The sequence below is a fragment of the Belonocnema kinseyi genome, chromosome 5 (genome assembly GCF_010883055.1).
Source record: "Belonocnema kinseyi isolate 2016_QV_RU_SX_M_011 chromosome 5, B_treatae_v1, whole genome shotgun sequence".
Taxonomy (NCBI): Eukaryota; Metazoa; Arthropoda; class Insecta; order Hymenoptera; family Cynipidae; genus Belonocnema; species Belonocnema kinseyi.
In genome coordinates, this window is record NC_046661.1 from 116,073,962 (window position 1) to 116,091,982 (window position 18,021).

At 29.7% G+C, this 18,021-nt stretch overlaps 2 protein-coding genes across 2 annotated transcripts in view; both read left to right on the forward strand.

Moving 5' to 3' along the window:
- LOC117173120 (MAD2L1-binding protein) overlaps window positions 1–9,295 on the forward strand; it is a 66,417-nt gene extending 57,122 nt beyond the window's left edge. Inside the window, exons 2-3 of the mRNA XM_033361513.1 lie at window positions 2,316–2,966; window positions 8,396–9,295. Coding sequence (XP_033217404.1) covers window positions 2,548–2,966; window positions 8,396–8,759 — 783 coding nt within the window. The 5' untranslated portion in view covers window positions 2,316–2,547 and the 3' untranslated portion in view covers window positions 8,760–9,295. The remainder of the gene's footprint in view (window positions 1–2,315; window positions 2,967–8,395) is intronic.
- Window positions 9,296–9,577: 282 nt separating this feature from the next.
- Window positions 9,578–18,021, forward strand: part of LOC117173118 (probable alpha-ketoglutarate-dependent hypophosphite dioxygenase) — a 14,855-nt gene continuing 6,411 nt past the window's right edge. Inside the window, exon 1 of the mRNA XM_033361512.1 lies at window positions 9,578–9,822. Coding sequence (XP_033217403.1) covers window positions 9,604–9,822 — 219 coding nt within the window. The 5' untranslated portion in view covers window positions 9,578–9,603. The remainder of the gene's footprint in view (window positions 9,823–18,021) is intronic.

The window sequence follows — 18,021 nt, forward strand, 5'->3', positions numbered from 1 at the left end:
GGGGGGGGGGTTAAAAAGCTTGAAATAAAGCGTGACATCATTTGTGAACGCTCCCATATCAGCATGATACTAATTATATGTAATTTGTTTCCTTCATGATGAAAAGCTAATACATAGAAAAAGTTCTAAGATACCTTCTTCAAATAGTAAACCAATAGACTTTTATAGAAGTTTAATAGTTACGTATTTGACTGATTGTGATTATTGTTGATCCTGAATTAATATTGAAATAATTCTTCATTGAAACTAAGAAAGTACAATTTCAAAATTACCGCCTGATTTGTCGAACTTTTGAGGTTATGATTTCGTATTTTCACTTGGTTGGTGAAATTTTTAAGACAGATATTTCTGTAATTATACTTATATGGATATGAAACTTCATTTGTACCAAAGATTATCATTCAAAAAATGATAATTTGTTTAAAATATTAGTTTTACCAGGTTTACCAGCTTGGCCCGCCATTACTGGTATCATGGAGAATAGATATAAGGAGACCAATCTGTAATGCATGGACTTCACCAAAAAAGGTCACTTTTTTGTTGTCAAAAGTACTCACAACCACATGTGTAAAATCAGACTTACGTATAGTTCAGAACTTTCCGAGCGTGGCGTGCCAACCGCACTTTAAAAAAAATATAGCCGCCTCCATTGTTTTGTTTTGACAGGTCGCTCTAACAAATAAAGAATTAATAATTAGACAAGGTTTTGTAAAATGTTTGTGGAATAAAAAATTATTCGCCATGGAAGAGGTAGGTAGCATGTTTATGAAGATATCAAATTACTTTTACCAACACTATGCGTGCGACAGGTATTCGACGCGTTTGTAACAAAAACAATAAACATACAACTTTTCAACACTCTGAAGGTCTTGTACACTATACACTGCAAATCACACTTATTGGAAACTTTCGCTTTTATTCAGTGATTTTTAATTGTAAATTCCTTGCCTTTATTCACAAACTATTAATTGTTCAATCATTATTTATTTATATTTGACTCGCGTTCACATCGGCGGCCATATTTTTTAAGTGCGGTTGACACGCCACGCTCGGGAAGTTTTGAACTATATGTAAGTGTGATTTTGCACATGTGTGTGTGTTTGCACTTCTAGCAACAGAAAAGTGTTCATTTTTAGTTCCACTAGTTTTGTCTCCTTATGTCTATTCTCCATGACTGGTATTACCGGTAAAACTGGTAAATTTACTCGTCATATAGGTAAGGTCCCATCTCTATTCTCAACTCTCCCTTAAGGGCATGTGATACTTAGAAAATTGTCGATTTTACCATTTTTAGGTTTCCCTGGCTTTTTTCTAGAATAATAAATATTTTGTCTTAAAAATTTGGAAAATGATAGCGAACATGCTAACGGACGTCCCCACACACTTTTTTGTGAGTTAAATCAAAAAAGTTTGATAAGAAATAAAATTTTGGATAAGAAATATTTTGCCTTCAAAATCTGTAACTAATCTCCCGGAACTAACCTTGTTTGCAGGCAATCAAAAAAGTTGATTCCATAAATAATTTCCAAACTATCGGAAAGGCAGAAATGAAAAACGACGTAACCTCAAAATAATGCATATGCATAAAATTTTTATTTAGCACAATATTTTTTGTTTTTGTTATTATCCCTCAAAAAAGAGTCTGGGGACGTCCGTTATGATATTTTATAGCATCTCCGAATTCAGTTTTTAAAAATGTTCATTTTTATGGAAAAAAAAACAGGGGAAACTGTAAGTATCACGTGCTCTTAAGGATCTCTTAAAATACCTACTAATATAAGCTACTATATTAGATGGGAATATGCAAGCGGCCATTCTGGTTCCCCGCGCAAATTCAAAATCGCTAACTTGATATCGAATTGTATAAATACACTTACATGATATAGGCATAGTCAATTTAATTACATGTAAACATAATCTTCAGACCCCCTATATTTTAATTATATTGTAATAATCATAAATATTAGTAATAACTTCGCATAATCTTGAATTTAAATTCGGTTTGCATTTGTCGCGTCTACAATTTATGATCTACATTGACAGTCTTTCTCTTTACCCTAGTGGAAAACGGTAAAGTTTAAATCCATCCTTGCTTCTATTTTGACAAAACGGAGCACTGCAGCAGACCATTTTTCTTATATTCTAAACTTAATTTTAATTAAACTATACGACATGCTTATCGCACTGTTTCCCGCGAACTGTCCAGGGACCCGAATGGCGATTGCATATTCCTGTCTAATATAGTACCCTAACTAATATGGGTGCCTGTGACACAGCTGTTTCCTATTGGTTAACTTTTATTCTGCTTTTATTAGGTTGCGCGTTGACGAGACCGGAGACCTTCTTGCATACTGGGGTAACCTTGAAGCTAGAGATCTTGTGTTGAAGATCTTGAACAGACATCTATTAATTTTGAGGTTATGTTTGTATCCGCCACAAGTGTGTAAAGGGTGTAAAGCAAATGAGAGTAAGCTTGACATGCATTTAAATATTTAATTCGTGATTTTTAAGTTTGTTTCTTATGACTGGAAGCTATTTAAGAAAAAAATGTTTGCTCGAGGAAAAAAGACAGAAACGGCTATTCCCGTTAAGTTAGAGGAACCATTGACGAGCGAAGGATGTTTAAAGCTAATTGTTGAACTTCTCAAGTATTTGCTTTACAATAAACAGCAGATACCCTTTTCTTACGATTGTTTGTCTCAAGTTCAATCGAAAAGTAAGCCAACAGACAGAAATTTTTTGAACATCCAGAAGTTTTTTGACTCTTTGTGCGATGTAACCGAACACTTGAATTCACAATTTTATACCACAAGATGTAATGTGCGAGAAGTTGTGATAATCATCGGTGCTACAATCTTTTCTCCAAAAATCTGCATTCGAGTAGAATTACCAGAGAAAATTCTAGATAGTAAACTACATACAGAGTACTATCATTCGTCTCGAAAACCACTTTTACATTTAATGCGGTGAGTTAAGCTCAATTTTGTTCAAATATGTACTTATTGTTTTATTTTTTAACATTCTTGTCTCCTTTGTGAAAATTCATGAAGGCGGAGTTCATCAAATCTCGGCATTTTCTATAGAAAATGCTTTTCAAACAACAAAATTCCATTTTTCAACATAAGTATCCGAGATGTGAAAAAATGTTGAGAAGCAAAAAAAACAAACAAAATTGTTTGACCGAAAAAGATCCTCAAAGTTTTTGTTAACAGATAGAAGGAGAAAACATCCCGAATGTGATTACATTTTTTTAATTTGAAAAGTTTTGGTTTGGTTGTTTATTTTATAATAGTTTATTAGTAATTGTATCATCGATGTTTGGAAGTTTTCGACTTTTTTATTTACAATTTTTTTATAATTATAACTTTTTGAGTAAAAGTATTTTTAAACATGTTGTTATTTGGCTGTGTCTAGTTCCAAAAACATGGTGGAGTTGGAAAAGGGGATGAACTATTCCCGAAAATTTGAGACGATTAAACAAGCTTATGAAAAATATGGTACTAATCCCGAATTTCGGGACGAGACACTTCGTTTTTATTTACATGATTATGACGAAAAAACTTGTAAAACTGCTTCTTCAAATTTTGAAATTATTCTCTTTTATAAATTATTCAGTTTTTTTAAACATTTTTTTAATAGGATAATTTCCATTTATATTTTTATGAATAACGCTTAAAGGCCAGGAGTTTTTAAAATTTTTTTAGTTATTTCCTTTCATAAATTATTTAGTTTTTTGTAGAACTTTCTCTATTTAGTTAGTTTAGTTAATTTTTGTGGAATTTTTTGTTTATTATTTTTTATTTGTTAAGATGCCATTCAGCCGGAGAATTAAAGAAAAATGTTAATATATTTTTTCAGAATTTAAATTCATACTACGAAATTTTATTACCTTTTTAGCTGTCTTAGATTTTCGAGCGACATGCTTCCTTTACATATAAAGAAACGACAATAGATGATTTTTGTGACTTTTTTTGGAGCTCAAATTATTTCTTACAAACTAAAAATAATTATTCATCAGACATTAACTGGCAATTTTTATTAATTTATACATGAACTATTTACTATCTCAAAAATCTGACCTAAAAATTAGGTTAGAATTCTTATTTCAGTTTCAATCGTCTATTATTAATATTAATTGCATAAACGGGATACAATGTTTCACTACATAAATTAATTAAAGTTCATTTAAGATTATAATATATTGAAACTTACATGACAAGATAAAACTAATTTTTTTGTTGCTGTTTAGAAAACCATTTTTGACAAAAATGTGTTTTTTCACTGTATAAGATGGAAATTCGATCTAAAACGCTTTGTTTTTTATCAATATTTATTCGTAGTATTCAATAATTGTTTTAAAGTTCATAAAACAATTGTAAAAACACTTTTATGCACAAATCAAAAGCATCTTTAAATTTCTACCTACTCTTTCTAGTTCCTGTTTTCGGCACCAGGGGGCGAAATGGTCGACCACCATTCCCAATATTCTTTAAAAAAAAAAAACGATTTTGCATTTTAAAACTATATTACTTACACCGAGTCATCTTAAAGAATTATTTATACCTGGCATAGATTGGCTCAGAAAGGCTTCGGGATGAAATAATTTATTAGCCTTATATTTGTATTTTTACATTCTCATAATTTATGATTGAGAAAGTATTAGAATTGTTCGAAATTTTACACCATAGTTTTTCAACGGATCTCTACGTTTACCCCTGAATCTGAAAATGAAGTTTTTACGATTTCGTATGCCTGTGCGTCCAGCCACACGCCCGTAAACACAATAAATATCGTAAAAATGAACGAATCAAATCCATCTTTGGCACACCTTTTTTAGGTAAAAAAAAAGAACTGGTTTGTTAAGCAGCCATTTTGGATAAAAACTTTAAAAGTTAGAGCATTTTCAACATTTTTTGTATAATGTTTTTCAGATTCAAAAATTTTATTTACGGCTATTTGTCGAGAAAAGAAAGCCCTTGCTTTTTGAAAGCATTACAAGATGATCATAAGAACTTTTTGGATTTTCTTGAAAAATCGAAAATTCAAATTTTAATTGCACAAAAAATAATGCAAAATCAAAAATTCCATTTTGTGGTCAAACTATGCAATTTACGAAAAAAATGATATAACAAAAATTGTTTACCCGAAAAAGAGCTACAAATTTGTTATGAAACACTTTTTGATATGATGCTTAATTTTGGTGTTCACCATACAAAATTACATTAAAAATAAAAACTTGTGCAAAAACTATAAAAGGTATGAAAAAAAAATTGATAGACGAAAGTTTTTCGCCAAAAAAAGGGATACGAATTTGTTATAATTTATTACATACTCATCATTTATGTTTGAGAAAGTATTGAAATGGTCGGAAATTTGACACCACAATGTTCAAATTTTGAACCAAAGGACGCAAAATATGAAAAAAGGTCCTTAAGAGAAATTATAGCTTTTGTTTTATGGATAAAAAATAATATGAAAAAAATCCTATTTTTAACATAAAAACTGCGAGATAGAGAAAAATGTCTGAAAAAAGGATTTTAGTTTTTTTATTTATTTTTAGGTAGCTCAGCAAATATACATTTACAAATGTCTTATCAAAAATCGGGTGCGTAGCGCCAGTGTCACGATGAGAATGTGTACCTCAAAGCCTACAGAGCTTTGAGTAACTTAATCTTTAAATAGATTCAAATTAAGTCGAAAATTTAGAATATGAAGACGCATATAAATACTGCAATCTAAAAGAGATCTTTTCGATAAAGTTTTATTGAAGAATTCCAAATGCAAAGAAGAAATATTCGAGCGCCAAGCGCGAGATTCAGCAGACGCGTGGCCTAGGCGCGCTCAAACTTGCGAGTGGAGCCTCGTCTAGTGGCCGCCAGGGTACCGGCTGATGCCGATAAAATTGATAGTCGAGTCTTTTGTTGTGTGCCGGATATGATTTAGTCAAAATGTTTTTTTTTACATCTTCTATTATTAAACTTTGTACTTTAACGTAGTTTTCTTTCGGCTCTTGCATTTCTCAAAGTTTAAGACCGATATGTTATGTATAACAAAAGTTCGAACGTTCAAAAAATGTCGAGGTTCAGAAGAAAAGATGAAATAATTTTTAGTGAAGTTCCTACCCAAATGAAGTAGGCGTACTTTATTGTACTCTAGTACATTTTCCAAAGTTTCAGCTTGATATTTTATTTACAAAAAAATTCCCGAAAGCCTTACCGTCATTTAAAAAAAAGTCCAAATCCATTGACAATTTGGTTGTTCTTAAATTCCCGAGAATTTAAGTTCAGGTTATATAACCGAGAATATGACAGAGTTTAGGAGAATTTATAAGAATTTAAGAGAATTTAAGAATTTATAATTTTTAACAATATTTTTATTGTTCAGGTTATATCAGCGGTTGAATATACATTATTTTCTAGCTCAGACATTTTCAGGAATTGCAGTGTTTCATATACTTTAAAATTTTCAAATTTATTAATTTATTTCAAACAAAAAAAGTTTTTTCTACTTTAAAAGATAACTCCTTAACAAAATACTGGAATTTTCAACAAAATAATTGAATTTTTAACATAATAGTTGAATATTGAACCTAAAAAGACAAGTTGTCAACAAAAAAGTGTCATCATTTATATTTTAATCAAAAAAGAATTAAATTTATACAAGAAAATAAAAGAATTTTAAAACAAAAAGACGAATTTCCAACAAAGATTTTTCACAGAAAAAATAAATAAAAGTCTATCTAAATTATTGAACCTTCAAACATAAGACAAATATTCTTAACAAAAATGCAATTTTTTAACCAAAAATATGACCGTTAAACAAAAAATTAATTTTACACGAAACTGATGCTTTTTCACGCAAAAAAAAGGAAATTTCAAACTAAAAAATATTTTTTTTTCACAAAAAAAACGTGAATTTTTAACTAAAAAATATGAATATTAAAAAATGGAAAAGTCCCATTTTCTGTTAAAAAATTAATTCTAAACCAAAAAAAAGTATTTTCCACTAAACAGTTAAATTTTCAACCAGGCAATGTAGCTTAACTTTGACCCAAGTAGTTGAATTTTCAATTAAAAAAAGATTAATTTATAACTTGATAATTAAACTTTTAACCAACGAGATAACTTTTCAATTTAAAATATAAATCTTTAACAAAAAAGTGATTTCTTGACAAAGCCATTCAACCAAATGTTTTTGAAAAATTAGTTGAATTATCCAGCAAAGAAGAACGAGTTTTAACCAAAAAATTGCATTTTCATACAATAAACGTAATTTTTTCTATAACAGATGAAATTTTAAATCAAAAACATAAATTTGCAAAAAAATAGTTGAATTTTCTGTTGAAAAAGATTTTAGTCGTGTTTTCACGACCAAACTATGAATTTTTAAACAAGAAATAATTTTCTACCAAAAAAGTTCATTTTTCAATCCAAAAGGGCGAATTATTAACCGAAAAGGATGAAGTTTTAACAAAATTGTTAAATTCTCTAGCAAATAGTTGAATTTTTATCAAAAAATATGAAATTTATCTTAAAGCAAAAGAATATGTTATCACAAAAAAAGTTGAGTTTTCATACAAAGAAGATTCCAGTTAACTCAGTAACATCAAAAATTGAATTTTTGTAAGAAAAAAATAAGTTTCTACGAAAAAAAATGAATTTTCAATCCAAAAGGATGAATTTTTTCAACCAAAAAGGATGAATCTTTAACAATATAGTTAAGTTCTCCACCAAATAGTTGCATTTTTATCCAAAAAAGATCAGTTTTGTACTAAAACAGATGAATTTGTAATTTAAAAAAAAATGTCTTTATAAGTGAAACATTCATCCAGAAAATATTTCACTTCATTTTTCAACACCAAAATATAAATTTTAAACAAAAAGTAAGTTTTCTACGAAATATTTAGATTTTCAAGAAAATAGTATAAAAGCTTAATTTTTATCAAAACAGTTGCATTTTTATCAAAAAAAGAATTTCTGCTAAAGCAGGTAAACTTTAAAATAAAAAACAGAAACTTTCAAAAAAATATTTGAATTTTCAACCGAAAAGTAAACGAAAAAATTCAATTTTCTATTAATTAAAATAAATTCTGAGATTCTCATAAATTCTAAGAGAATTTATTTCTCGGTTATATTCTCATTCTCGTTACCGTTCTCAAAGTAATATAACCGGCTCAGAACTCTGTTAGCCCATCTGAGTTGCAGATGGCGCACAATGAAATTTTAACATATAATGTATATTTTACAAGTTAAAAATACAGTATTAGAAAGGTTATATTATTTTTTCCAGCGTAGAGTTTAAAATTCGATACATTTTGTGTTAATGGTTTGAAATTTTTAATTAATCGTAATACTTGCAATAATTTTGCTGATTTTTATTAATTAAAAAATTTCAGATCAATGTTAGAGTGTCACGAGTTCCAAGATGCGATGACCATACCACTCGGACCAACGAATACCTTCATTTTGGTTCAAAAAAGCGACTCAAATCAAATGTCCGAATTTTTCATTCCGAAACCACAATACGCTTTACCTGTGCAAGCGCCTTGTTTTCGCATAAGGATCGATAACTGCGGGGGTATTCAAACCAGCTGCCATTGTCCAAGTGCAGTCTCTGTTTTTCACGACTCCAGAAGCGAATATCACATCGAAAGTAACCAATCCAGTATTCTCAGCGAATCAAACGAATGCAAAGCATCGGCTCCTTATCAGTGGTACCAATCCACGCAAGTGATCAAAGGCTTTAAGTTTCTGAGATAACATTAAATTATAAAGAAGGCTCGTCCAAAAAATACAAAGATTTTTAGCCTAATTGAGAACACTGAAGAATATTTGTAGTAAGTGACTATTCGTAGTTTCAATTTGTTGTTGTTGTATTTTTACAGTTTTCTTTGACATAACAAGGAACTGTTAACGATATTTGCAATATGGATATAGCTTTCAATGTATGTACAGGGCTCGTCAACGAAGATGAAATAGTATTATATTTTCGTACTTTTTCTAAAAAGTAATCTTTGTACGGTCCGCTAGACGAGAAAGTCACTTATACTTTTTTGTTTTACAGTGATTTCTGATATTTAATATTTAATCATCAGTATATTCCTCATGTTTTGTGATGAATTACTTTTGCATGTACATATCGACTAGTTTGTTTTGAAACTTATGAAAAATGAATCTCAAAATTGTATAACGTAAGATAAGCAAAATATATTCTCCGCTCACAAGATTGAAGACTGAATAATATTCTTGTAGTTTATAATAATTAAGGTCATAAATGGAGATGTTTTATTTAAAAATGCATTTTTATCTCTTACAAAACTTTCCATCCGTTTAAAAATAAACTTTTTCATTGCTCAATTATCCAATAGTTTCATTAATAGTTATCAAATGTAATAGTTGGGCAATAGTGTGAATACATAAGTGAATTGGCACATGCTGCTTTTATGCAGATTCAGAATAATCAGAAGTCGCAATATCAAATTCGAATATTTCCATGCTTTATCAATCACATATATTCACTGTTGACTGGCTTGAGCTTTTATTGCGACCTTAAGAAGATCAGTTGCTTCTACTTTCTTCGCCCAGCAAATAAGAAATTACTGAAATGGGAAGTTTAAAGTTTCTTACACGAGAAGAAAAAATATATTACGAGGAAAATGGATTTATTAAACTCTCGGGCTTGTTTACCGAAAACGAAATGAAAGAAATTTCTGATGCCTACGATGAACTATTTGAAAGGAAACATGAAGAAAGCCGCCAGGGACTCGAAGCTGCATGGAAAGGAGATGCAATGAAGAAAATTGCACAAAATGGAGATTACACGGTAAGGTTCTATTTTATATACTCCAAGTTTCATAGTTTTCAAAATGGTGTCCCATAATGATTGAGCAAAAAAGAATGAAAACATTAAAAACCTAGAAATTTCCTTAAATTATTCACGAGAACCTTGAATTTGATTTTTTTTGCTTTTAAAACCGTTATTTTATTGAAATGCGAACAGTAATAAAATTTTTTTAGTCTATTATGGAAATATTTTTTATTTATCAAGATGTAATTTAATTTTTGTTTACCACAGAATAAATAAAGAGTTTTTTAATTACTTTTTGTAGACTGTACTAATTATTTTATAAATTGCAATGAACAGACTTTTTATTATTGTTAGTAATTCTATACGTTTTTTACTTATTCTGCGCTTATATAGAATTTTGAAGTATACATTTTTTTGTGATATTCAACTCTTAAATTATAAAACTTATTTGTTGAAAAATTCGATGTTAATTTAGTTAAAGAATTAGAGGAATCATGACCATAAAACGGATTTTTCGAGCAGTTGAACACTCTATTTTTGAATGTAAAATTAGAAAATTAGAATATTTCACAAAGATTTGAAATAATTTAATGATTTCACGAAGATTTTAAAGATTTCACAAAAATTTCGAACACTTCATCAAGATTACAAGCGTTTCATAGATAAGAATTTAATAGATATCAAAAAGGGTACAGTATACCAGATTAAAGAAATCCAAAAATTTTAAACAATTGGAATTTTTTTAGATAATTTCAAAAAATTTAACAAAGATTTTACACATTTTTTTTAAGATTCCAAAAGATTTCACAAACAAAGATTTAAGAAATATTTCAAAATATTCCAAAAAGATTGTTAAATTTGCAAAAGATTTCAAGAATTTCTAAGATTTCAAAATATTAACAAAATTTTTAGAAGGTTTGAAATACTTCAATGATTTCAAAGATTTCACAAAGATTTTATAACTTTCAAAGTATTTCAAGAATTTCAAAGATTTCAAAACGTTAAAAAAATGTGTACAAGATTTCACAAATATTAAAAATATTTCAATGATTTTAAATTTCATCAAAATTTCAGAAGAAAATAAGAATTTCATAGATATCAAAACGGGTACATTACACCAGATTAGAAGAAATTCCAAAGATTTTAAACAATTAGAATGTTTTTAGATAATTTCAAAAAAATTTAACAAAGATTTTACAAATTATTTAAAAGATTCCAAAAGATTTCCCAGAAATGTCAAGAATTTCAAAGTGTTTACAAAGATTTTTAAATATTCCTGAAGAAATTGTTGTCAAACGTTCATTTAAGTATTTGCTGTAAAAAAAAGGAGACCTGAATGTGAAAAATACCTATAATTGTCTTTCTAAAAATCACTGAAGACCCTAATCTTCTTAACGGATACACAAAAAGTGATGATTTTAAAAATTAAAAATTGTGAAACAATTCCATATGGCGGCTGTTAAAATTTGAAGAAAAAAAAGATCAATTTCCCCATTTTTAGCGGAAGCCTTCTAAAGCTTGTCAAGATAAGGTTTGAATACACAGGCCTACAAAAAAAAAGTCTGAACTGTGTACGAGACTAGTATATCCTTATGTATTTTGAGCCGCTGAATCCGAATCCAACGTCAGAATTGAGATTAAACAGTAAAATGTCCCCTTAGCCTAGGGGAAAATTTAAAACTCTAGGGAATTCTGGAATCTGCAAAGGAGATAATTATAAGCGCAGAATGTCTGTACTTTGTAGCTAATAAATGCACTTTTATGTATTTCAAATCGCTGAAACCAAATCCGGCTTAAGAAATTCCCCTGAGCGTCAAATTTTTTCGTTAGCCCAGGAAAAAACTTAAAATCAAGAGAATTCTGGGACCCGGTGGCAGACTGTGTACCTTGGAGCTCCCGCGGGAAGACGATATGTAGGAGCGCCTTTTGAAAAGCAAAATAAAATGTTTAAGGAATTTTCAAAATTTCCATTAAAACTTGACTCACGCGGTATTTCAAATTTATATATTAAAAAAAACAATTAAATTTATTCGTTCATTTTTGAGTGATTTCCGTTCTCTAAAGAAAGTTTTATTATAATTTAAGTCGAAGAATCTCGAAAACATATTTAAGAATAATTTGCTAAAGTAAATAATATTTGCATGAAGCCATTATGTTAAAAATTAATTTCTTTAATAACTCGATAAAATAACAAAATATTAGTACTGGCAAGCACTGAGTCAGTTATAATATTTTGAAACAGAGATTTTTTTATTTCGTAATGAGTTATCGAAAAAAATTATTTTTAACCTAATATATTCATGAAAGTATTTTTTACTAAGAATAATTATTTCTAAATATCAGTTTTGTACAATTATCTGATTTAATTATTAATAAAACTTGCTATAAAAAATAAAAATGCCACCAAAATAAACGTATAATTTAATTGCTTTCTTATTATTATAAGATGCCGCACGAATAGCACTGTACAAAACCATCAAAGCGCCAAATTTTCAAATTCGTTTTCTCTCGGAATAAAATTATTTCATGAATGAGACGTTTAAACAGTTTGCCTCTTAGCAGTCTGAATAGTATTAATTGATACGAAATAATTTTGAACTATTTATAGTTTAATAAATGCAGATAATAATCAATACATTTCTGACGCCTTATATAATAAGAAAAAATTCTGTTATATGCAAGAGAATACAATTATTCTTTTCATAGTTACGAATCCTGGAACAACCAACAAATTAATCCTTACAAAACTTTTATTTGATTTGCACGTATAATTTGGAATTCATGTACGATGTTATGTGTTATTGCTAAAGGGCATGAAACACTTAGAAAATGATCGATTTTACCAGTTTTAGGTTCCCTCGGCTTTTTTTCTAGAATAATAAATATTTTGTCTCAAAAATTTAAAAAATGCTAGCGAACATGTTAAAGGACGTCCCTGCACACTTTTTTGTGGGTTAATTGAAAAAATAATTTGATTTTGCTAAATTTGAATAACTTGAATGGCGCTTCGGAATTAGTATCGATTTTATCAGTGTTTGATTCCCCCGGCTTTTTGCATGGATTAATAAATATTTTGTTTTCAAAATCTGAAGAATGATAATGAACATGATAACAGAGGTCCCTGCACACTTTCTTTGTGGGTTAATTCCAAAAATTTTTGATTTTGCATCGGTGCGGCAGAGAACTAGCTTATCGGAATGACAGAGGTAAAAAATAAACCTAATCTCAAAATAATTCACATGCATAACATTTTTATTTAGCACAACAAAATTTTTTTGGTTATTATCCCTCGAAAAAGAATCCAGTTCAGACAACTTTTATTTTTTTGTGAGCCTGTGTTATTTTTTAATGAAGGTTTTGGTCCTCGGTGGATCAAATATTCCAGCGATAATTCAGAAAATTATATAGATTTTTTATTTTGGCTCCTTTTTCCCCATCTAATCCAGCGGGAAATTGCAAGAGATGGGCAGAAGAGACAGTATAAATTCCTTTTTCTAAAAGTTTTTTTTATATACAGTAAAATAATGAAATAGTTCTTTTTGCAAAGAAAAACCCTTGAATAAAACTGCTTACCACCCTTCAGTACCAACGTACCAAGCAAATTCCAACCTAAATTCTTAAACCTACAGTTTCGGCATAAACCAACTTTTATAAGTTTTTTTCAGTAAACTCTTGGCCATCGTTATCAAAAATGATATTTCGGCTGTTACTGTATTTTCCCGGAGCAGAATAATTTTGTGGACAAAAACTTTTAATTTTATTCAGCTTCCGCATATTTCGGGAACAAGTTTTTATTATTATTTTAAATTTAAAAAAAGATTTTTAGGCACTATTTACAAATGATTTTTAAAACCCATAGAATTTAAATCTTCAAATTCTTGAATGATTTACGCGGAATTGGTTAAGTTTTTCTAATGACACTCATTTTCTCAAAATTTGGTAACTCTAACTCTAACTCTTGTAGATGGAAGTCAAAATTTCAGTCAATTACAGGTCAGTTTATTGAAATTATGTCTGAGAGATTCTCAGTACATATATGGTAGACGTTTCGACTGTACGTGGACAGTCCTCATCAGTATAAAATACTTCTTTCTACGAAATTTTGCACTTGTGTGATCATAATACGTAGTTTGTAAATGTAAAGACTTAAAAAAGGACAGACATGGTGACAGTTTAAAAAAAATTATGTACGAAATAGTCAAAAAAGAAAATTACAAATTGGAGTAGTAATACAAATAAATGAGTGTCGTGATAATTAAAATAGAAATACAAATTATGTATATTCTATTATCATTACGTGTATGTTAAATTTAATTTGTTAGTTACTGAAATGATAAAAACCTTTTCAAAACAAAGGATTTATCATTTACGATATCGGGATTAGTTTCCATCCAAAAGTTTCTGGCGAAAAATAATTTTTTGAAATTTTTTACCATGTCTTTATATTTTTGTAATTGATCATATTTTAACAAAGCGAACATTTCACGATAAAGAGATATATTCTTGTATACAATCCTTTCAGATTTTGCAAATGTCATGATTTTGAAGCGCATTTTAATGCTTCAAACGAAAATTGTGTTTTTAATTTATTAGAGGTTTCGTCTGACAGCTCTGAACGGCTTTAAAAGGGATTGGAATCTTATTATTTTCGCTGCCCAATGAGGATTAAAAAACGAAGGACAGAAAAAGCATTCTTAGGGATTCAAAATTTTTAATACCTTTTAATGCAAAGCTTCTTATCGGGTATTATCTACTGCGCATGACACATCATTATGGAGCGCTAACGGTACATTGATGTATAACAGCAGGAAAAGAGAGAGAGAGAAGCAAGATAAAAGGATTATAATGAGAAATTGTAAAATTACAGTTTAAGAGAAAATTTTATATCATTGAGTTGCATGAATAAGGCTATTGTAGGTTATGCTCAAATTATCTATGTCTGTTCTAAACTTAACATTGTTAGTATTTTTAACAATACAAAACATTTCCATAAACATACGTTTGAAGTAGTATGCTTCTTTAGCTAAAATAATAAAGTTTTCAAAATCAAATGAGTGTTTGTTTAAGGTTGCATGTTTTGAAAGAGCAGTGTTAAGTCTTTTGTTATTGCAATCTCTTATGTGTTCCTTTAATCTTACATCGATGTAACGTTTGGTTTCGCCAATATAACATTGCTCACAATCTAAGTATGTTAATTTATATATTACGTTAGCAATTTTATTTTTCGGAATTTTATCGTTTTGAGTTCTGAACAAACTGAAGGGGTCTTTAACAGGTTTGAAAATTATTTTTATGTCATGTTTTTTGTATAATTTTTGGAGAATTCTGGACATTTGTGGATTATAAGGTAAAACAATAGAATGATCTAAGTTCAAATCACTGTTTAAGTTGTCGTTAATATTCTGGCTAGACATAAGAGTTTTACTAACTCTTTGTTCTATTAACTTGTTAACAAGTTTTTCAGGGAAACCATTAGTTTTAAGTCTGTGAGAAACAATTTCTAAATTTGTATGGTGGAAAGAGACGTGGGAAAGTTTAATAGCTCTATCGAATAAATTGTTGATAATACTAGTTTTATAAGGAGGATATGTGATATTATTATTATTACACCATTAAGCCATTTCCCTTTCGGGGTAGGCATGACTCACTCGGTAGGGGAAGGGAGTAGTGTGTGGAGGGGATAGAGATTTTTCAGATTGATCCAGAATTCTCGTGCTATTTAAGTAAATAACACGTTCGTTCCGCAACACTGCTCCGACCCAGGTTGCTGATCAATCTCTCTAGCAATCACCCCAAGCGAAGAACCTCACGAAGTCGTTATGTAAGGTTCCCCACTTGGGTCCATTAGTAGCCAAGTTCTTTTGTTTCAGGCGTCATTCACTCTACTGACACTCTTTTTATTAACTATTTGCCGCCATACTTTCCTGTCCTGGCATACTTCTCTAGCTTCTTTTATGTCCATGCATTTTTTTCATGCAGACTCTCGTGTTTCTGTGACTTCTTATGTCTCTTCTAACTAGGGTCTCATTCACACATTCTAACCATTCTTTTCGTGGTGTACCTCTGGGCACGCAGCCATTTACTTTACCTTGATACACTTGTTTCGTTAGTCGTTCATTTGGCATTCTCTCAACATGTCCGAACCATCTCAACCGATTTCATTCCCATGTGTCTACTAGCGTCTCTTCTGCACCACATTCTTTTAGAATTATCTCGTTACTTACTTTGTCCATCAGGGTTTTCCCGCATATTATGCGCATGAATCTCATGTCAATAGCGTTAATTTTACTCTTATCTTTTTCTTGATAGGTCCATGTCTCGCTACCGTATAGTACAGTCGGTACAAATATAGAATTATGTATTCCCATTTTAGCTTTATTTGATATATTTTTACTTCTGATAAGGGGACCTGCTCTACCAATAACCTTCTTACCTTCATTTATTGAATTAATAATTTGTGTGTCTGCCAGACCAAGTAGGTTTACGGAACCAGTCAGTGTAAATTTTACCTTTAATATTGGAGATTTGTACATCTAGGAAGAACATACTTTTCTCATGCCCATATTCAATAGTGAATAGTAATCTGTAATGATAGTTACTAACAATTCTTTAAATGTTTCAATTTGATTGTGGGGTAGACAAAGAAAAATGTCGTCGATATATCTATAGAAAAAAGTGGAGAAAAATGCTAGTTTTGAGAGAGAATATCTTGTTCTAAGGATTCCATTACTAAATCAGATACTGCGGCAGAGATGGGAGAACCCATAGGTACACCATATGTCTGTTTATAGAATTTTCCTTAAAAAGTGCAATAAGCATTCTACAAACAGAATGTTAACAATTGTATAAAAAAATCCTAAGGTAATTTAGTATGATGTTTGATTAAGTTCCATTTGTTTTTTACGGCATCAAGAACGAGATCATGCGGAATGTTGGTGAAAAGTGATTTTACATACGTCAAGACTGAAAAATTCATATCCATTAGGAACTGTAAATTTATTAACCTTTTCCACAAAGTTCCAGCTATCTTTAACACGTCGAGAAGTATTACCTAAATTCGCTTTAATAGAATTTGCAAGGTATTTTGAGATGTAGTATAAAGGCGATCCTATAAATGATATTGCTGGACTCAATGGACAATCCACTTTATGGATCCTTGGAAGTCCATAGTATTTCGGAGAAACACCACTAGTACATTTAAAGATTCTAACGGAGTCTATATTAAGTATACCAAGTAGGATTTTGTTAAGTTCCAATTGTATTTGCCTAGTAGGATCTCTATTGAGTAATTCATATGTAGATGTGTCATTTAACAGAGATAAGGATTTATTGGTATATTTTGCATTATCCAAAAGAACGGTTATGTTACGTTTATCAGCTGTAGTAACAATGATGTTTTTGTGTTTAGATAAAAATTCTTTACTTTCGATGGCCAATTGTGTAAAATGAGATTTAAAATTAATATGATTTTTATTTGTAAAGAAACGTTGTAAATTGAAAGCTAATTCAGATCTAAATTTATTCCTATTTTTATTCTCTATAAGATGTATATTAACCTCAGTGTTACACAAGGTATCTTTTACAAATGAGTTCTTGTTATATGGTAAACAAAAGTTTTTTCTCAGGCTAAGGTAATATTCCACGTTGTTCGGTAACCTAGTTTTTGTTTAGTTGATAATCCAAGCGGAATTGATAACATACTTTCGCTGACCATAGTAGCGAAATTATAGCCGTTCTAGTTTTTTTTATAGAGGTAGAGATGAGTACCTTGCCCAAATTAGAGAAGCTTTGTAGTTGAGAGTTAAAAAAGGCTGTACATTCGTTTGTAAATTTTTGTTCTATTTCATTTATAATTAAACTTTTATGTAAATCAAATTCTTTCTGTATTTTATTAATGCTGCTGTTAATATCTTTGTTACTAAGATTTAAGATGTTGACGTGACTTTTTACAATTGTTTTGTTGAATTCTTTTTTACTTTCTAAGTTATTGAATTGAAATTGTCTATAACCTTGATTAAGAAATTTTTCATGAATATACTCTTCATTTTTACATTTTAAGAAAAATTTAAGTTGGTTCTTAAGTTTTTCTAACCGTATTCCATTCTTCGTCCAAGTCTTCATATGTTTTACAATTAGATTTCCATCAGGTAGACCCATTCGGATGATATAAAAAGTCCCATTTCGCAGAAGAATCAGACAGTATGCCGAATCGTG